At 40.3% G+C, this 22,315-nt stretch overlaps 1 protein-coding gene across 4 annotated transcripts in view; it reads left to right on the top strand.

The window, feature by feature from the left end:
* The window catches only part of GRIN2B (glutamate ionotropic receptor NMDA type subunit 2B), a 494,586-nt gene that overhangs the window by 137,956 nt on the left and 334,315 nt on the right, over positions 1-22,315 (top strand). For all 4 annotated transcript variants that reach the window (XM_060194403.1, XM_060194405.1, XM_060194404.1 and 1 more), the window contains one exon: positions 19,066-19,494. In XM_060194403.1, the coding sequence (XP_060050386.1) occupies positions 19,084-19,494 (411 nt within the window). In that variant the 5' untranslated portion in view covers positions 19,066-19,083. The remainder of the gene's footprint in view (positions 1-19,065; positions 19,495-22,315) is intronic.

Genomic DNA, 22,315 nt, shown 5'->3' with positions numbered 1-22,315 from the left:
CCTACCACCCTGTGTACTACTGATACTGGAAATTGATGTGAAACTTACATATTTTATTCCATAAATTACTACCTATCACTGATTTCCCCCTCACCCCCACCAATATAACTTCAGTCTTCCACTTTCCCCACATTTCACTCTTATTCTTCATCAGTTTCTTATCTAGATCTATTCTCCAATGGTTTTGTTTTGTTTTAATGACCTCTTTATTATTTACAGGAAGATAGCCCGGGGATGGGGGGCCCTTTTACTGTCTGATCCTTGCTAGGCTGTAAGGAAAACAACCCACCTCCTGTGCTAATTTAAGCACATCACTCTCTTCTCAAGTTTCCATGAGTAGCCAAGTTCATAGAAGGAATCCTGAAGCAAAGGTGCAAAAAAATTCCAATAAAGGAAACACATACACACACACGCACACACACACCAACTATATATACATATTCATGACTACAACAATTTTGTCAAACTAGAAATAGTAGGATACTTCTTTGATATGAAAAAGACTGTCTTTGAAAAAATTCTACAAGTAATATCCTCATTGGCTTTGAAGAAGATTTGTTTATTTGTTTGAATGTTTATTCTTATTTTATGACAGAGAAAGAGCAGTGTGGCTCCAGGGATTTAACCCAGGGCCTCAGGCTTGGAAAGCATGCTCTCTACTGCTGAACCAGTTAATAATAGCCTTCTTGCTCTAGATGGCTGACTGCTCTACTCCTGAGATTAAGAATGAGGCATTGATTGTCTCTGTGCTCCTCTTCTGAAAAATTATATCCGAGGTCATAACCAATGCCATTAAACTTGAAAAGGAAGTGGGGAAAAAAGTGAAAAGCTGCCTTTATTTGCAAGCCTTAAAAACTTAAAAGAATGTGAAGGAGCTGTTGGTGGGAATGTAAAATGGTGTAGACCCTTGGAGAATTTGGAAATAGCTTTTAAAATTGTATTATCTTATTTATTGGATATAAACAGCCAGAAATTGAAAGGAAGGGGGAGATAGGGAGAGAGGCAGAGAGACACCTGAAGCCCTGCTTCACCACTTGCAAAGCTTTCCCCCCGCAGGTAGGGACTGGGGGCCTGAACCTGGGTACTTGTACATTGTAACATATGCACTCAACCAGGTATACCACCACCCAATCCCTTAATATTTTATTTATTGTATAGAAAAAGACAGAAAGATATTGATAGAGAAAGCAGAGATAGAGAGGGATAGAGAAAGAGGGATACCTGTACCACTGCTTCACTGTTTATGAAGCATACTTCTGAGAGGTGGCAACTAAAGTTCCTGGACTCTTATGCATGGTAAAGTGTACACTCAACTGGTGCACCACTGCCTGGTCCCATTTGGCAATATCTTATAAAATTAAAATACTGTTTTTCCTATAACCCAGCAGTCTCACCTGAAGTTACCCATCTAAGAGAAATGAAAGCATAAGCTCACACTCAGAACTGCTTGTGAATGATATAGCAGCTTTATTCATAACCACCAAAAGTGGAAGCACCCCCAAATGTCTGTCAACAGTGAGTGGAAAAATACATTGTTAATAAAATGAATAAAATACTTATATATAGAAGAACATTGAGGAGTCTCAAGAGACCTTATAGCAAGAGAAGAAAGTTAGATACAACAATATATGTATAGTGTAATTTTAATTATTGGACATTCTGGAAAAGGCCAGAGTATATGGACAGATATTTGATCAGTTGGTGTCAAAAGCCATGCAGGGATTGATTAGAAAACAGCATAGAACACTTGTTGGTTGAGGAAAATATTCTGTATGTGCATTATGGTATATAGTATACATGTACTTTATACATTTGTGGAAGTGTATAGAACTGTATACCTAAAAGAGTGGATTTAATGTATGCAAAGTAGATCTTAGTAAACTAGACTTAAGAATGAATTTTGTTATTAGTTATAATTTACATCATAATATATGCACAAATTAATAATTTATTTGTCAGTTCTATTTAATAATAACAAGCCTCCACATTTGCACAGTGCCTTTCAACATATAAGTGATGTTTAGACCTATTTTCTCTTACAAATCTCACCAGCCTGTGAATTAGGCATTCTTTTTACAATTTTAGAGATGAGTCACTTCTCTGAGGTTCATTGAGGTTAAGAGATGTGCTCAGAGTCTTATACTTCACCTTTCCAATTCCGGGACCTTTCCCACTATTTCTCAATGCCTCTTTAAAAAAAATATATAACACATATGCCAATTTTGAACACTTGTGTCATATGTAACTCACTGATCTTTTCTCTATTTCTTCATCTTTCTTCTGGCATGATTTATTTAAGAAAGAGCATCATTGACTGTGGATGAGGAGACAGATGGAAATGTGGATCATTGGTGTGAGAATGAGCAAGCATGCTCATGAGTGAGGTTCAAGGCATGAATGATTAATTAGATGTAGGGATAAAGGCTTAACAGCTCCTTTCATTAAACTGTGGATCTCAGACTGGATCAGTTATGTTTCTGTCAAGCTACATCGCTGCCTATCTGTGTAGATTCTTAAAGAAAGAGGAGACTCAAAAAGAAGATGTCATATTTTTAAAGACAGAAAAATATAGTTTGGCAAGCAGGAGAGGAAAATGATTCTGCTGCGGATATTTTGATGTGGAATGAGAGAAGCCAGAGGAAAGATGGTGTGTGCAACATGGCCTCAGATGAAGAAGAAAGGATTTCATGCCCAAGTAGAGAACGGAGCAAGGTTTGGCTTTGACCTAAATAGAAATTAGATGGGGAATGACAAGGGCACACGAAAAGCTGTTAAAACATTTTAGATATGTTAACCTTGACATGAAACCAGGGCCCAAACAGATGAGTAAAAGTGTGAGACAGGGCATCTCTTTATAGGCTAAGGATGAGAAAAGTTTGAGTCATTGGAGACTAGTAGAGAGGAAAAATGCAGGGTCATGATTCAATTCTAGGTAGAAATTAAACCCTCTGTAGAGACTGGACAAAGATAGAGAAAGGAAGAGAGTAGAGTCAGATGCATCCCAAGATATCTGCAGGTGTGAACAGAGTAGGGAAATAAATGCCGAGGTTAAATGTGAAGTGAGACAGGGAAATGGGGAAGGAACAGATGATAAATCTTGTCAAGAACTTCCAGAGAAAATTAGAACAGCAGAAAAGAGAGAGAGAGAGAGAGAGAGATAGAGAGAGAGAGAGAGAACTGGAGTTGCTCATGAACATACTGTTAGTGACTTGTGTCAAGATAGCTTTAGTAAAAATGGAGTGGGTGAAAATGTGAAGACACTCCAAAAAGAACTCTTGAAGAGGAAATTTCAAGGAAAAGACAGATTTAAAAAGCAAAATGAAGCATGGAGCAATGAAGATGGAAAGGAAGAAGCAAAATTAATGAAAATGAACACACACACACTGCCTGAGACTATTGTACTCAGAGACTTCTCTTGGCATCACTCATCTCTTCCCTGGGCACTTTCTGTTTATTACCTTCACTCACTCATTCAAAGGTTGTCCCACAGTCTCAGTGCAACTCTTCATCTTTAGGCAACGTCGGTTTTTAATTTTAATCATATTCCTTTGTCTAGGGGTATGATTCTCGCTTCGGAGAAAACAGATTTAAGAAGCAAGATAAAGCATGGAGCAATGAAAATGGGAAGGAAGAAGCAAAATGAATGAAAATGACCACACACACACACACACACACACACCCTTTCATCTATTAATTCAGCCAAAGTAGAGCAGGAGAGAATTAAAAAACTATGTTGCCTAAAGATGAAGAGTTGCACTGAGACTGTGGGATAACCTTTGAATGAGTGAGTGAAGGTAATAAACAGGAAGTGCCCAGGGAGGAGATGAGTGATGCCAAGAGAAGTCTCTGAGTATGAGGACAGTCTCAGGCAGTAACACAGGGTCACCGTATTTAGGTTTATGTCACCACAGGGAGAGGTTCATGTGGAGATGAGAGCTGTTTCTATGAATACTATTTCAATCAAAAACACTTCAGTGAATATTATTTCATGAGCACCTGGGTGTCTTAATCATTATAAAACTGGGGTCTTAACTTCTCTGCAGTGGTTGCTATTATCAGGAGGCAGAGAAGAGATTTCTATGCTGCAATAAGCCGGCCTCCTTGATTGCCCAAACAACTTGGGAAGAGAGGTCCAGTTTCATTCACCATGGAGGCAGAGGCTAAACTGGGCTTGGTGATCTGTTCCTTCCTCTCTTGCTTTTCCAGGGATCCTTGACACCTCTCCAGCCTGAAGTCCAAGCACTCAAATCCTTGCATGCATCTTTTCAGCTTCATCTCACAACTATTCTTGTCACCAGCTCTTGCTTCTGGCCAGGCCACATTGCTTGCCCTCTCTGATCAGTATTTTAACACCTCATTTTTTAATTTTTTTAAACTTATTTATTTATTTATTCCCTTTTGTTGCCCTTGTTGTTGTAGTTATTGTTGTTGTTGTTGGATAGGACAGAGAGAAATAGAGAGAGGAGGGGAAGACAGAGGGGGGAGAGAAAGATAGACACCTGCAGACCTGCTTCACTGCTCCACTGCTTCACAGTGGCCTGTGAAGTGACTCCCCTGCAGGTGGGGAGCCAGGGACTTGAACCAGGATCCTTGCACTTTGCGCCATGTGCACTTAACCCGCTGCACTACTGCCCGACTCCCAACACCTCACTTTTTTACTTCAGCTCATGCCTGGTTCCTCACCTTGGTTCTCCCTGAAATCTAGAGTGACTCATAATTTGCTTCTGGATGAAGTTGCCTTCACTACCCAAGAACACTAGAGCCTCTTCATCCTTCCATAGAACCTTGTCAGATGTGACAGTCTAGTCGTGTGTGTGTGTGTGTGTGTGTGTGTGTGTCTGTCATTGTGTCCCTTCACACTGGGAGTCAGTCTGTGTGAGTAGATGCCAAGTCTTTTCTTAACTGGAACATTCTTCACTACTCATATCAGGAGCCTCATTAAGGATTTGTAGATTTACTGGACTCATGAGGGGTCAAGAGCTGGTATGTGAAGTTCTAAGTCAAGCTTTCTGCTTTTCAAATGGAGTTTGGTAAGGGCAAGTTGGAGCCATCCCAAGTATGTTTCCGTATCTGGCCTTACAGAGCTTTGTCCTTGGATTCCAGCCCACTTGCAGCTAAGTTGAGTTGGGAGGAGCTGCACTGAACCTCTGAGGTATGAGAAAAAAGGTGCAGGATGACAGTACCATCCCCCTGCCCTGCCATTTCTATGGTGACAATGGATATGGTAAGTCAGGCCTGATGCACATGGTGTTATTTTTTAAAAAAGATTTTATTTATTTATGAGAAAGATAGGAGGAGAGAGAAAGAACCAGACATCACTCTGGGACATGTGCTGCTAGGGATCGAACTCGGGACCTCATGCTTGAGAGTCCAAAGCTTTATCACTGCGCCACCTCCCGGACCAGGCACATGATGTTCTAACAGTGTAAAAATGCTGAAATTCAGAGAAAAGACAACTAAGTACTTTGCTTTCTAAAAACTATGATGACTGACCAAATAGCAACTATGGTGCTATATTGTCACAACAAGGAACTTTCATTATTTTGGACTATTTTAATTTCTTTTTTGCATATTAAGACAAACAAGAAAAACCCCTAAAGCTAATTATAGTATATTTCCTTGAAATGCCATCTTGACTGTTTTCTTATCTTGTTCTGTTTCTTTTCTTTTTTTTTTTTGGTTTATAATTTGTCAGTATAAACTGATTCTCAGACTCATTTTTTCCCTCTCCATGAAGTAGATTTCAACCAAATAAAAGAGAGGAGAAACAGGAAGTTGGGGTTTCATTAACCAGTTGACTTTTGCAGCAGTGCCGAGTCCTGTAATGATCACATTTTCCTCTGTGACAGTGCTTTGCCTGTCTCTGAATTTTGCTTTTTCTGATAATTGCTTGCTGATTCCCAAAGCTTTTAAACTCCTCACTCTCAAAATGCTGGCCCTAAAGCCTCTGCTCTTGAAACATTCCACATGTTTATTTATCCTATCCATAGGAACAGGCACCTAAAAAGCCTCATGCTGCTGCTGCCCTATCCAGGTTCTGAGGGTGAGCAGGCAGCATTATCAGGATAGGCCAGTCCTTAATTGCCAGGTGGTGGTGAGATTTGAAACCTGCTTTTGCCATTTTGACCTAAGGGATTCTTAGGCATTCTTTTTAAAAATTATTTTATTTGATAGAGACAGCCAGAAATTGAGAGGGAAGGGGGAGAAAGACAAAAGAAACACCTGCAGCACTGCTTCACGACACACAAAACTTTTCCCTTGCAGGTGGGGACCAGGGACTCAAACCTGGATTCTTGTACTTGTAACATGTGCACTCAACCAGGTGCACCTTCCCCCTCACCCCCCGCCCCGCAAGCATCTTATGAAAGGCAGGGGGAATATGTATCACTTCTGGACCAAAAAGAAAACAGATGACATTCTCACTTTGTTTAATTTGAAGAGCATTTATTAAGAGCACTGTTTATGAAGATGTGAGCAGTGCACCAGGAAACCATGGGAACTGTTAGTGTCCTATAGTCAGCAGCAACTTGGTGTAGTCATCACCACCAGTAGTGCCTCAGGGGGAAATGGGAGTGATTTCTGAGTTTGAAGCAGAAATGTGTGGAGAAGGCCATGAACCCCCAGAGAAGGAAGCAAGGAGAATAGACTCCCCATGGCTGGTTTTCTTGTCCCATTGAGATACTGTTTCTACTATAGTATTGGAACCCCAGAACAAACCAGAGGATTGGGACGTGCACTGATGAGCTACAAAAAGGCCTACTCCTAGACCCAGGAGGAGCCAAGAAGAGAAGGTTAATACTGAGGTGGGAAATAGAGGACAGAAGATTTTGCAGAACTTTAAGGCCAGAAGAGATTATTTCACAGACTCAAGAATAGAGCCAGAGATAAACTGACTAGTTCTTTCTGAGTGATATGGCTTATTAATGGCAGAACTGTAACAGAGCCTGGGGTTCCTTACTCCCAGTTCTATGTGCTTTTCTACATCATTCTTCTCATACAGTAATTTGAGGGAGTGAGGGAAAGGAAGAAGGGTAAGAGAAATTAGAATGTTGTATTTCAATTTATGATTAATTCTCTGCTAGGTGCTCAGTTCAACACATGATGTTAGAAGGATTTAGAATTGAGAATTCAGTTATAATTGGTTATGTGGTTTAAAATGTGTACTGATGGTAATAATATAGATTTGTCAAACTAAAAGCATTTCTATGTTAAGAAATATAAGTTGCATCTAGAGTTGGTCTGATAACCAGCCAGCTCAAATGGTGTAACTTTTGTTCCTTCTTGAACTAGAGGGCCTTGTTATATTCCTGGTCTTTCATGTTCTCGGAGGCTTGCTTAAAACCCGGTCTCTGAAATGAAGTAATAACTATATTTGGGTATTGTGTTTCATCTGCAGAACCATGAAAGAACTCAGAATCCAAAGAAAAGAGAAGTAATTTGTGTGTCACACACACTCACATAGACATTGATTTACACATATGCAAAGAAACATTCATATATAGGCATTTATCAGTGAACAGTATTGACCTGAGGATGATTCTATAAAATGTGAAGACATTGGAAATAGTACTGGTGTTTATGTTATCTCCCCTCATTTTATAGCCCTTGGAGGATGAAGGAGCTAGAACAGTACTTTCACTTATGTATAGATGGGGATGGATTGGGGCAATTTATTATTGGTATTCTAAGGGGCTCATTGGTTTATTCATTAATGCTATCATCAGTATTTATTGAGCACTTATCACATGACAGATGCTCTGCTAAATACTGGAGACCAATAAAGAGGATAGATGTAACCCTGGCCATTCCTTCATTGGGGTTTTCAAGAAAAGCCATCTTACTAGTCAAACAAGTGAGGGTTGAGTTCTCTTCCTATACACCACATAGAGAGATTCATTATTTAGTGAGTGAAGATATTAATGTCAAAGATAATGACTTTTGATGTAGTCAAAGTTGTCATATAGCTTTTCACAGAATTTATGGTCTGTTTGGTATCTTGTGGTGGGAATAGGTGATGGGAGGCTAAGATTTAAATTTTATTTTAAGTACTGTTTTTATTGAATATCAGATTGTTACTTATAGACCAACATTTTAAAAGCAATTTTTTAGGTCAATAAAAATTTACTCAGCCTGGAATGGGAAAGCGGGAGGGGAAAGAGCTCTCTTGCTCCTTTCTAAGTGATTAAAGGCAAAAAGGAGCTCCTTATCTGTCTCCCAACAGAGTATTTTCACATCCAATGAATAAATATCAGCTACCTTATATATGTCAGGTGCTTTTAAGTAAATTGTTTAATATTCATAACAACTCTGTGAGGTGAGAATAATCCCATTTTATATAAAATGAAGGAAATAAGTTTCAGCTCATTTAAATTACTGTCTTTTCCTTCCACCCAGGTAAGTAAGTGTCAAAGTTAAGTTTTAGTTCTAAATCTTTGACTTTTAGGTCCTTGCATTCTTACTGTATTGTCACAATGTACTTCTGATATTTTAATATCATTTGATTGTTTTGAAATTTATTTATTTTCTTTTTTCTCCCACATCTATTTTTGTTTTTCAATTTTCATTAGAATTTCCAACTTATCTGTTAGTACTGAGCTTTTTCCTTTCCTGGCCTCCTGGTCAGGCTTAGATGGCCTTTTCTGGTGTACTACTGTAACTCTTACTGCATTACTCTGCAATTTCCTGCTTGTTTGTCTATAGTGTTCCTCTTAAAGGTTGGGTCCCATTCAGTTTTGAATCTCATCTCTACTACGTTCCCTGATTCCCTGGCGCATGAAAAGCATTTTCAGCATTTGTCAAGTGATTCAGTATCTTTCCCTCTTTTTGTATTTTCATTAGTGATTTATAGTGATTTACAAGATAATAGGGGTATGTGGTTCCACACCACTCCCACCACCAAAGTTCCGTGCCCACAAGCCCCCAGGGATAACCATGATAGCTCTTACAAGTTCTTACAGATGGGTTGGTTACTTTTTTTAAAAATTTCTTTATTGGGGGTTAATGATTTACAGTCAAAAGTAAAATAAAATATTTTGTACATGCATAACATTTCCACATAACAGTATAACCCCTACTAGGTCCTCCACTGTCACTTTTTAAAATGTATTTATAAAATGGAAATATTGACAAGACCATAGGATAAGAGGGGTACAATTCCACACGATTCCCACCACCAGAGCTCTGTATCCCATCCCCTCCCTTCAGAGCTTTCCTATTTATTCTCTGGGAGAACAGACCCAGGATCATTATAGGCCACAGAAGGTGGAAGGTCTGGCTTCTGTAATTGCTTCCCTGCTGAACATGAGTGTTGACAGGTCGATCCATACTCCCAGCCTCTCTCTCTTTCCCTAGTGAGGCAGGGGTCTAGAGAGGTGAGGTTCCAGGACACATTGGTGAGGTTGTCTGCCCAAGGAAGTCAGGTTGGCATCATGGTAGCATCTGAAACTTGGTGACTGAAAAAGCATTAAGATATAAAGCAGAACAATTGTTAAATAATCAGAAACTTAAAGGCAAGAATATAGCAGATGATATTGGGTCTCCATTTTGGAAAAGCTAGTAGGTCTATTTTAGGTATATTCCAAGGGGATCATACATGACTTTACTAATTTCTGCCTGAGCTCTAGTGAGATGGTATCATAGTTGGAAAAAGGACTAGAAAGCTGCATCAGGGAAGAGAGTAGCTCCCAAATACGAGGAAAGTATATAAATATTATTAACTGTAAACCTCTTCTATTTGATCTGGGTCCTATATTCAGTGCAGGAGCCTGTGTAACCTCTGCATCCCTGTAGGTCTGAGCTAGCATTCTGTGGTCGTGGCTAGGAACATTCTAGAACATTATAGCATTGCTCAGCTCTGGCTTAAGGTGGTGCAGGGGATTGAACCTGGGACTTTAGAGCCTCAGGCATGAAAGTCTCTTTGAATAACTCATTATGCTATCTCCCTTGCCCTTTTTTTTTGTTTGTTTTGCAAGTTTGTGTGCTTCAGTTCTCTATATTCTACATATGACTGAAATAATTCATTGCCTGTCTTTCACTTACTTTACTAAGGATAGTTGCCTTCAGTTCCATCTATATTGTCCTAAGGGACAAAGCATTCTATTTTTAATTGCTGAGTAGCACTCCATCGAGTATATTTCCCATGAATTCTTTATCTAGTTATCTGTTGATAGACATTTTGGTTGCTTCCATATTTTGGCTATTTCAAATAGTGCAACTGTGAATGTAGGGGTGCATATATCCCTTCAAATTAAGGGTTTAATGTCTTTTAGATAAATTCTCAAGAGTAGTATTGCTAGGTTTTAAGTTATTAACATTTTTATTTGTTTAAGGATTCTCCATGATGTTTCCCACAGGGTTTGTACCACTCTGCATTCCCACCAACAGTATAACAGAGTTCCTCTTTCTCCACATCCTCACCAGTACTTATTTCCTGTTTTGTTGATATAGGCCATTCTCAAAGGTATGAGATGGAATCTGAATGTAGTTTTAATTTACGCTCCTCTAATGATGAGTGAAGCTGAGCATTTCTTCATGTCTGTAGGTCATGTTCATCTTTTCCTTAGAAAACTGTATCATTTGCCTATTTTTTTATTTGATCATTCCTTTTTTCAAAGCTATGTGAGTTCTTTATTATTGTTTGATACCAACCACATATCAGATGTGTGATGTGATGTGCAAATATTTTCTCCCAGTTTCTGGGTTGTTTCTTTAACTCTGTGGAGTTTTCTTTTGATATGTAGAAAACTTTTAATGTGATATTCCCCTCCCCCCAAATGAGTCAGTCTTCACAGTGATTGTGTAAAAACAATTATTAACTCACACTGTACAGATGAGGGGTCTGAAGTTCAGAGAAGTAAAGAAGCTGAGGCAAGACTGAAGAAAAGTAAATCAGCTTTGCTCTGCCCACCACAACCCAGTATTTACAGAATACTGCTTTTGAAGGGTTACAGTGGTTTAGAATATACTTAGGCAGTAGACCAGATTACCTGTGGGTGGGGTGGGGTTGGCCATGGTTTTTCTCAACCTTGAATTTTGAGTCAACTTTATTATAGTAGATTCATTACACCTGTGTTTTTTGGGAGGCTGTCTATAGGTTTGTTGGTCCGTTCATTTTCCCCAATGTTTCCCTTCAGTATCTTCGTTTGTACCCCTACCTCCACTAGTTGAGATTTCTACACTGCTCTGTGTCTGTGCTTCTATTTTTATTACCATCACCCATTTTCACTGCTCACACCCCTTAATAGTCAGTGACAAGCCAATAATTTTTATTAACACTTGAAAATGCTATTTTGCTGTTAAACTAATATATGCAATTGCCCCAATCTGCTGCCAAATGGTAATAATCAGAGTCATGTTTCAAAAGGTTTGGATTTCAGCAGGGCTGCCCACACTGTCCTTGGAGGCATATAAATTAATTATAATTAAGAACCATGTGCAGATGTTAGAAGAGAAACTTTGAACAGTTTTGGTGTCTGCTCTTGTAGAATATTAAAGAGAAAAAAAACACGAGTGTCTGTTGCAAGTGTACAAATAGTCATCCAAGTCTGTATTACAAATTTCTATTAAAATGCACTCATAGAACATGATGTATGGGGTCCAGGTGGTGGCATACCTGGATGAGCGCACCTGTTACAATGCACAAGGACCCAGGTTTGAACCCCCGGTCCCCACCTGCAAGGGAAAAGCTTTGCATATGGTCAAGCAGTGCTGCAGGTGTCTCTCTGTCTCCTTTTATCTCATCCTTTCTTCTCAGTTTCTCACCACGTGCGCTTAACCCCCTGCACTGAGGCTGGACTCCCTCTTCTTAATTTCTGACTGTATCTAGCAAATAAATATAACAGCAACAAAAACTAAAAAAAAAATTAGAAAAAAGAACATGATTTATAATCCTTTACCAACCCTGATGCCAAGAACTTGTGTAACAGCAGAAGTTCTCCCTCTGCTCTGGCATGTAGCAGGGAAGAAAAGCTCCAACAGAAAGGCAAGAAAGACTTCATCCCAGGAAGTGTTGTAGGAATGAATGGTGGAAGGAGCTCAGGTCATAGCTCTCCTTAGACCAAATAAGAACAAAAAGGATATAATGCAGTAGAGCTGATAAAGCTTCCCCTCTGTAGGTGGGGAACTTGGCTTTGAACCCGTGTCCTTGCTCAGGGTAAGATGTATTTTCAACCACTCAGCTCCTGTTGACCCTCAGATAACTTTGTTTTAAAGTCAACTGAACTCAGAAATTGGTGCTCTCAGATTATTTCCACAATGTTCCAATTATGTTCAGTACACTAACTGCATCAGTAGGATTCAAACTGGATTTCCAGTAGCTCTGAGTATAAGTGGCATTTTCTTTAATTTGCTAGAAATAGATACTGATCTGGTATCTCAGAATGACACTAGTTAGTAGATGTGTGACTTCAGTGATTTCCTGCTTTAAATGGTGGGGAACACATTTATTGCCTTGGGTCTGAATTCTGAGTCAAAAACACTATATAAGAACAGATATTTCCCTTAAATTTTTTCTTCATTTTTGGTAAATATATGTACATATATCCTTTAATCTTATGTAGTGAAAAATCTATGTAGTGAAAAATACATATATGTAGACATGTGAATGTAGAGGGAGAGAGAGTGTGTGAGTTTCTGATATAAGCCATCTTATATTCCTGGTTTAAACTATACTTGATTGATACTGTTTGTATTGGACAGCTAATAGTGTTTAAGGCTTTTTTGCCTTTTATTCATAAGTGAGAGGGGTCTGTGATAAAGTTCTCTTGTATTATAACATCTGGTTTTAGAATTAATTTTCCTTTATGATACTGTTGAACATATGTAAGAAAAGCTCACTTCTTTTTTAAACATTATGTTTCATATATAAAACCATGTAAACCTATTTTACTTTTATTTTGGTAGAGTGAAGTGGGGTGATATAGAAAATTGGCCTTTGTTTCAAACTGATTCTTTGGAAAGTAGTAAGGTATTTTTATAGACATTATTTTTCCATATGGTATATATGTTTTTGAATTTTTAAAAATATTTTATTATTTATTGACTAGAGACTGAGATAAATTGAGAAGGATGAGATAGGGGGCAGAGAGCCACTCTTTGTGAGATCCCTAGTTTCCCCATATCTCTAATTTGACAGACTTTAAGGCATATGTATCATGTCTTTCTGACTTTACTGGTAGCTTAAGTTACTGGATCTGATTCTTAGTTCAGACGCTTTTATCTTCATTTTATTCACTGCCTATCAAACCCTAATCAAATTAAAGAAATCTCTCTAATTGGGTTGCTCCAAATGGCATCTTGACTGAATTAAAGAATGGCCCTTAGAAAACGTGACTTAATCATCTATTAAGTTGCATTTTATTCTTTTTGTTGGGCCTGCCTCAGGAGTGAATTTTCTACAAGGTCAGACTTGACCTAGCTCCTCAGATGTGCCTTACTTGATGTCCACTGATGGCAACATATAGACTGGTTCCTGCTATTGATCCCTGAGCCAGGAATGGGCAGGAGCACAGGCCACTGTGTCTTCTGCTTGCTGTGAATTGGGAACCACTCAGTTCAAGTGTCAAAGAGGCAGAGGATCTGGAGGCTACCCAACTCTGGTTCTGTCATTGGTTCTGCCCATGAACCCTGTTGTCTGAATTCATAGCATGATGTGAGGATGCTGACTTTGCTGATTCTCATCACTGACCCTGTCCTGAATGACTATTGAATTCTCCTTCATGATGGGTAACTTGGCAGTGGGGTCTGCTGCTACCCTGAAGCTATTACAATGACATCTCTCCAGAGAGATACAACAGTCAGAAAGCTAGTATCTCTTGTCCACCCCACCCCACCCCATCCATTATGAGTTCCTCTTAACATTCCTCTTAACTTCTGTCTGCCAATCTCTCACCCCCACCTCCCACATGCTGACTTGATGCTTTCATAAATAGCTAGGCTCCTTGAACAGCTTCTATAGAAACTTGAAAGTAACATCCTTTGCATCTATGGGGTATTTTATATTCTTCAAAGCACTTTCATATACATATCATGACTTGATCCTAACAAAGACTTAGGTATGTAGGTTAGATATTGTTGTTAAAATTCGTAGGCTCTTGCCGGGCGGGTCTAGCTTCGCGGTGGTGAACAGAGACGCGGAGACAACGGCTGGGCGGGGAAGCTGTATTTCTTTATTCAGGAACAACGATTCATTAACTAAGACAAACTAATCACCAAACAGAACTCTGCTGTCTCTTTGCGGTGGCGCAAGCACTCTCTCTTACTCTCGAACTCAGGAACTCTAGAACTCTCCTTTACTCTCGAACTCTGCAACTCTTCAACTCTGGAACTCTTCCACTGTGAAACTCTCTCTTACTCTCGAACTCAGGAACTCTAGAACTCTCCTTTACTCTCGAACTCTGGAACTCTTCCATTGTGAAACTCTCTCTTGCTCTGTAACTCAGGTACTCTCTCCTACTCTCGAACTCTTGGAACTCAGGAACTGTGTCCCTCTGGAACTCTGGTACTTCGGAACTCTCCAACTCTCGCACTCCCGAACTCTGGCGGGGGTCCCTAGGGGCGGGGCCAAGCGGGCCCGTGAAATTAACTGGACTGATCTAATTCTCTTGGTGGGGGAGAACTAGAACCCAATGTAAAGCATACAACAAGATATAATATCCTGATTTCATCACTGAGGAAATAAAGAAAGTGATCAGTGAGCTTCCTGTCCTTTGGTACATATTGATGCTATGATATGGTTTGTTGGGGGTAGTCATTCACTCACTCACTTACTCACTCACTCAGACACTAAGATATACTGAGATGTATCAGAATAGAAAGAGCAAAGTTGGGGGACAAACTGTGGTCTGAAACTTGTTACCATCCTTTATTAGCTGTTGTATTAAAGATCAAGAATATTAGTCTCCTGCTTGTGGTTTAGGGAAGATTATGACCGTGTTTACATAGGATTTAATAATACATGATATTTAGTTTGGCAGTATTTATATCTGATATGTGATAGATCATAGGTAAAATATTACTATAAACATATGATGTATAAAATAGGCTATCTTTATTGACAGAAATGGTCAAAACATTGACAATAATGGTAGAAACTCACTGGCTACCATTTATTGAATCCTTTTCTATTGTACCCAAGGCCCTTCTAGACTCTAGGGATACTGCTAGAAATAAGACCAGGTATTTTTTTGTGTATCTTTGTTAGACTGTGGTCTTGGAAGATGACACCTGCATTAGTTGCATGCCTAGCGCAAGAGTGATGTCTGATAAGTAGTAGGTGCTCAATATATGCTCTCAAAACTGAAAAAGTCCCTGCTTACCAGAAGATTTCGAGCTCATCAAGATAGCTGGAATGACAACAGAAGACCATTGCAGGCATTGAAATAGACACATACAGACAGACCATGGCAAGAGCCCAGAGGAAACAATGCTCAGTTCTTCTGGGGGAGGGGAAAGTTTGGCACAGCGGAGGACACATTCACAGAACAGGTGCATTACGACTAATTGTGGTCTGTCTGTAGGAGAAGCAAAGCCAATTTGCTTATCTTGGACTACATGCTTTCTCTCAGCTCACCCCCTTCTAATGTGTGAAATTGAGTTTGTATTCAGAGCAGCTTCTTGTTTGTCTCGAGGTCCCTCTATTACTGGTATCTCCCGTAAATAACGTATTGCTTTATAAAGTGTTCTGCTCTGTCCTGGGTATAAAAGAGACACTCAGTAAAACCAAATTCTATTCTTTGAGTGTCACAACTAGCCACTGCATAACAAAGTATAATATATTGTGTGAGAAGAAACAGAGGCACACAGGAGATATTTTAAAGAGAGCAAATAAAACATCAAAGTGGGAGAGTGGAGAGTGCATTAAAGTTAATAAACTGTCATGGCAGAGTAGCCCACTTTTCAATGTGCAGGAATCTGATTTAGTGACTTGTAACTGTGAGATAAGGATTCCCCTCGAGTGAAGTTAGCCACTGATTTTGCCAAATTCTGAATCTTTTGGTTCTCCTTGAGATTCAGTTCGTAAGTTTAACAGGTGAACATTGGTGTTTTGCCAATAACTCTTTGAGATGAAGACTCAGTACTGCCCAATTTGGTCTCTTGTTGCTTTGCTGTAAACTCCCAGGGTGCAAGGGGGGATTTAGGTCCCACTCTCTGACTTCAGGTTGTGGCTCACTTGTGCAGATTTCTAAGACTCATGCAGTCACTGTTTCCACAGAGACATGACACCAGAGAATTGTCTGGAGTAAACTTTGTGCAATTGTGAACCATCAAGAGATAAACAAAACAGTCGATACAGGTCTCCTCTTTGGCAGGACTGAAGGATGACTACAGCGACCAGAGTTCCAAAATGCTTTCTGCCAAGAATGGGCTGGATTTTGTGCTTCTTTAGCCACAAAATGTCCCCACCATACACCCTAATTATTAATGCCCTTTAGAGTGAGCCTGAGCAATTTCTTACCTTTTATCCACTAACACTCTCCATTGTTGCTTTCATCTAGTTATCTAAGCTCTCAAAGTATTGATTCCTTGATCTGGCCCCTCCCCTTTTATTCTTCAAACAAGCAGGAGATATTAAGAAGCATTTTTATTTTTTAAGCTGTATTTTTATCCTTGGTTACACTCTCTTTTAGTGGAAAATGAGAATCCCTACTTCTGGTTTTGGGTACAAATTGTAGAAAATTTCCTTGGAGTTAAAAATGCAGTGTTTATAGATTGGGATGCTGGTATTATAGTATTACTGACCTTGGGAAAATTGCATAACTGTTTTGAGCTTCAGTTTCTCCATTGGAGAAATGGAAATAAAATGACTAACATATAAGCTTTCTATGAGGACCAAAGAGATTGCATTTGAGAAAATGCCTAATGCAGTGCACAGCCCATAACAGATGCAAAACAAATGATTGTTCAGAACAAATCAAAACAACATAAGCAGGATCAATTCAATTTAAATCAGAGGAGTTCTTACAGCTTGGAGAGAAATGTAAAGACACACTGGCTAGAGAACTACATCCTACTGATACTCATAAGATGGTATGAGGCCAGGGGCAGCTGTGGAAGTGAAACGACAGGGTTTGTTGTAAGTAAAAGGCAGTGGTGAAGTTGGTCATTTTAGAGAAGTCACTGTTAGAGGATGACATCCGAAAAGAAAGCTGAAACATTTCTAAAGGAGGCTTTGACATAACTGCAGAGAGCAGTAGCAGTTGTCCAAACCAACATACTCTTGATGCATAAGCAAATCCGAGTGAAACTATTCCTGGCAATAGTTGATGCCAGAGGAAGGGGGTTCACTGTGAAGGAATGCAAATTGACCTTAAAGTAAGAAGATCTGGGTTCTGGTAGTCTCAATTAGTTTATGGTCTGAGACTTCTTAGTTTCCTTGAGCCTTCATTTCCACGTTTAAGAGAAAAGCTACCTTATTTCTTATGTTCTCCTCACCTGGTTATGGTAAAGAGCAACTTAAATTAAAAAACATTTTTTTGTTCATGTTTATTGCTGCCAGGTTTATTGATGGGGCTCTGTGCTGGCACTACAAATTCACTGATCCTGGAGGCCATTCCACCTGCCCCTCCCATTTTACTTGATAGGACACAGAGAAATTGGCAAGGGAAGGGAAGGAGGGAGGGAGGAAGGGAAGAAGGGAGGAAGGGAAGAAGGGAAAGGGAGAGAAAGGGAGAGAGAGAGAGAGAGAGAGAGAGAGAGAGAGAGAGAGAGAGAGAGAAGGGATACTTGCAGACCTGCTTCACTGCTTGTGAAGCTTCTCCCTTGCAGGTAGGGAATAGGGACTTTAACCTGGCCCCATGTCTGTCTGTATTTCCTTTCTTTCTTTCTTTCTTTCTTTCTTTCTTTCTTTCTTTCTTTCTTCCTTCCTTTCTTCCTTTCTTCCTTTCTTCCTTTCTTCTCTTTCTTTTAGAGTAAATTGTATTATGGCATTATGTAAGCTTCAGGTGCACATCGTAAAAAACCAGCATGCATACCAGCTACAGTCAACTTAGTATTACCCACAGCTCTTTTAATTAAGTAATTAAGAGTCAGATATATATAGAGGCATGGAGCAACTTTTGCTGTAGAAAATTTTATTTGGGCACTATCCTCTGAGGTGAGTATGGAAAAAGCAATAGGAGCATGGAGTGGGGTGTCTGCAGCTCTTATACCCAGATTACCATATTGCAGCTGGCCTCTGCTAAGCCCACTTGGCTGCTTGTTTTGCTGGGCCTCTCCCATTCTCATAGGCCTGTGATGGAAGGTGGCTGGAACAAGACTTGCCCCCCCACACACACCTCCAGTCCCCTTGCGGACGCCAGTGCTTGTGCATTTGGCAAGACTGCTTGGCCCACCTGCAGCCTCCTTGCCTTGTCTGTTTGCTGCTGAAGCCTATAGCAAGAGCATCTTTTATTCTGCTCAAGGATTCCTGATGCTTTTGAATTTCTCCACTCTCCTCAGCTCTGTTGAATAGACATGAGAGATAAGAGATGGGACCAGAAGACAGAAGTTGGTTTTGAAAGGTAGTGGTCACTTGGTTGAGTGCACATGACACAATGTTCAAGCCTTCAGTCCTCACCTGCAGTACAGTAGTGCTGTAGGTTTCTCTTTTTCTCTCTAGCTGTCTTCTCCTCTCTTGATTTCTCAATCTCTGTACAGTAAATAAATATATTAAAAAGACAAGCGGGGGGGGGGTTGGGCAGTAGTGCAGTGGGTTAAATGCATGTGGTGCAAAGCACAAGGACTGGCGTAAGGATCCCGGTTTGAGCCCCCGGCTCCCCATTTGCAGGGGCGTCACTTCACAAGTGGTAAAGCAGGTCTGCAGATGTCTTTCTCTTCCCTTCTCTGTCTCCCCTCCTCTCTCCATTTCTCTGTCCTATCCAACAATGATATTAATAACAACAACTACAACAACAATAAAAACAAGGGCAACAAAAGGAAAAATAAATGCATAAATATAGAAAAAAAGACAAGCTAGGCTTGATAATCTGTAACAGCAGGCAGGTAAGGCCGCTAGCTTGGAACCCCAGCCTCCCTAAACACAGGTGGTGGTTGTGGGCCAACCTTTAATCATTTTCTCTTTCCTTTGAGGGAGTGGACGAGTTGAAGATGAAGCTCCAAGCGGAGTGCTGTTCTCCCAAGTTCTGGTTGGTGCTGGCGGTCCTGGCTGTGTCAGGCAGCCAAGCACGCTCTCAAAAGAGTGCCCCCAGCATCGGCATCGCAGTCATCCTTGTGGGCACTTCGGACGAGGTGGCCATCAAGGATGCCCACGAGAAAGATGACTTCCACCATCTCTCTGTGGTTCCCCGAGTGGAGCTGGTCGCCATGAATGAGACTGACCCAAAGAGCATTATCACCCGCATCTGTGATCTCATGTCAGACCGGAAGATCCAAGGCGTGGTGTTTGCAGACGACACTGATCAGGAAGCTATTGCCCAGATCCTCGATTTTATTTCTGCACAAACTCTCACCCCCATCCTGGGCATCCATGGGGGCTCCTCCATGATAATGGCAGACAAGGTAAGAGGGGCTGGGCAGAGATTGGCTGGGGGGGGGGGCTACAATGAGGGCTGAGAAATGCTTTCGTCTACCTTCCAGTCATGACTAAAAGAGGGAAGGGTGCTTGGGGTGAGTGGAGAGACCAGGATGCCTGTTAAGTGTTTGGGCACACATGAAAGAAAAAACTTACACCTAGAAGTTCCTGTGGCTTTGAACAGGTTCCTGTGTCTGCTTGTAAGTAGATTTACCAAAATGACCAAGTGGTATGGAAGCTTATAGATCTGTGATAAACTTGGTAATAAACTTTGTCAAATGTTTCTTTAAAAGCATTAAAGTCTGCTTTGTTTTTATCCATAATTCAAGTTCCCTTCTGCTAGCTACCAGGGTTTCACAAATATCAACCAAGCAAACCCCTTAAGGCAGGTAATTTCTAGTTTTTAGTTTCAAAAATATTAACAGGGCAGGGACTATGTGCTAAGGTGCAGCAGGTGGAGCTGTGTAGATGAATGGACTACAATCTGCAACACCTGTTTCGGTCGCATTCCCCCCGCCTAGACCAGAAGGCATGGATTCTTAACCAACTGTTGCACATTAAAATCACCTGGTGAGCTTTCTCCCAGCAGATACAGATGCCTAGGCCCCACCTGTGAAGGCGATCCTGTGCCTCAGGGCTCTCAGCAGAACTCCAGACAGTTTTTTTTATGCCATTTGGACTAAAGACTGCTGTTGTAGGGTCTCAAGTGAATCCTCTATTCTCCTCCATTGAGGAATATCTTCTACCCCCAAGGAAAAGTGTTTTGCTCGTGGCTGTCTGGTTTTCCTGTTGCTTCTTTATTCACGTGGGGATTTGCTTTGCTTTGCTGATTATTGCCTGTTGCTTGCACACAGCACCTCTCACATGTGACTTGTCTTCTGCTGTCATACAGTCTCAGAATGGTTCGATTCACAAGTACAGTATCATTTCTCCTCACTTTGGCTTTTTTCTTTATTTCTAGCTTTGCATTTTCATCTTATATGTTTCACATCTTGAAAACTGTCTTTTGTTTAGGGCTTAAAAGAAACATATTGTAAACAGATTGAAACCTCACACACACAACAGGAGCTTGCTCCTTGGCCAGCGGAGAAGCACCTTAGCACAAGGTTTAGCAGTCAGTAGCATCTTGTGTGATCGCTAGTGCCATCTGTGGGCAGCAGGCAGGGATGACTAGTGTTTCTTGAGGAGCTCCCTGTATTCAGTCTAGGAAAGAGCAGATGGAAAGTACTAAGTGGAGGGACTTCAGGATCATGTGTGAAGGATACTGTTCCATTCTTTACCTGGACTCAGGTAAAGATGTTAAGAAACATGTTGGTACAAGTTGGCCATGCTGAGGAATGAGAGGTAAGTTAAGCAGGATGGAATTAAATGTAGGCTGACTTGTAAAATCCCATTGAGATCTTGCCTTAGATTTTTTTAGACCACTGTCCCGAGTAAATTATTTTTTACTAGTGGCATTTTGAGGGCACAGGATTGCACTGGAGTAATGCCAAAGTGGATGAACCAAATTTTAAAATCATAAGTAAATGTGTGCTTATTTTGAGTACAACAGGTGAAAGTGTTTTTTTTTTTTTCTCTTGCTTAGGTTACAGTGAAAAATGAAACTTGTGTTACTTTATTGAATGAACTGGATTACTTCTCTTAATAAACACATAGGAACAATGTGTAATACTAAGAAGGTGCAGACCATGTGGAGACAAAAGGCTCCTTTATTTATTGGTATATTTATCTCAGATGCTTTGCTAGTATTTATCACTTAGTACTTTGACTGCCTCCCCTTATTTCTTTTAAAAATTGTTTATTTTTATGAATGAGAGACTAGATCTGTTTAGCTCTGGAATATGGTGGTGCTGTGGACTGAATCTGGAATATCCCGGGACCTCAGACATTCAAGTCCTATGCCTTAATGAGATACCTTCTCAACCATTTTATTTAATATTCTTAACCTGGTGATCTTAGTCTTATTATCTATCTGTATTTTACACATTCGGAAACTGAGGCTCAGAGACTAAATGATGTATCCAAAATGATGCAACCAGCTCTCACACTCACCCGGATGTGATGCAGTTTTATCCGGTAAAGCAAATGATTAGAGGTCTGGATAGCTGGCGTTCTCGCACACCTAAAATGATGCAACCAGCAAGTGGTAATCAAGATGTTGACTTTGCTTATTGACTTCTCAGGTCATGTGCTCTATTGCCTTTCCAAGTGTAAACTTGTGGTGGTTCCATATTTCTGCCTATTGTTTCCTCCTGTCAAATCATTTTGGTAGATGTTGTATGACTAAGAATAATATACCCTTTTGATCATATTGGCAGTCCTGAATTGATTGGGGGAGAGAGATTGTTGACAATCCCATGGATAAGTCATTGGCTTAAAATCAGGCAATGATTCTTTGGCTATTTTATAAATTGGCCTAAATCTATAGCTGACTAAATCAATTGCTGACATTTATGCAAATCCTGTGCTCTGCAGCTGAGGCACCACCCCAACCATCTAGCTGACTTGTGACCTGAAGAGAAGTTTCTAGGGAGTAGGTAGAAAGAGGACAAAGAAAATTCCTGATACTGTGCAATGTGGAGAGTTGAAGGCTCAGTGATTAAGGCATAGATGTCTGAATGGTGGCTCAGTGGGAACAAGGGGCTCTGAGAACAGTGGTACCACAACCCTAGCCACTGGTTGAAGGGACCTTCAAGGCATGAATGATTTGCATGATGGCAGAGAAATAAGCTTTAGAGGCAAGTTTCAAATAATAAAACACTTCTAATTCAAAATCCAACCTTGATTTAATAGAAGCTTCTTTTAAAG

Source organism: Erinaceus europaeus, chromosome 7, assembly GCF_950295315.1.
Source record: "Erinaceus europaeus chromosome 7, mEriEur2.1, whole genome shotgun sequence".
In the NCBI taxonomy this organism is placed as follows: Eukaryota; Metazoa; Chordata; class Mammalia; order Eulipotyphla; family Erinaceidae; genus Erinaceus; species Erinaceus europaeus.
Note: the sequence above shows the minus strand (reverse complement) of the source record. Positions and strands in the feature narration are given on the sequence as shown.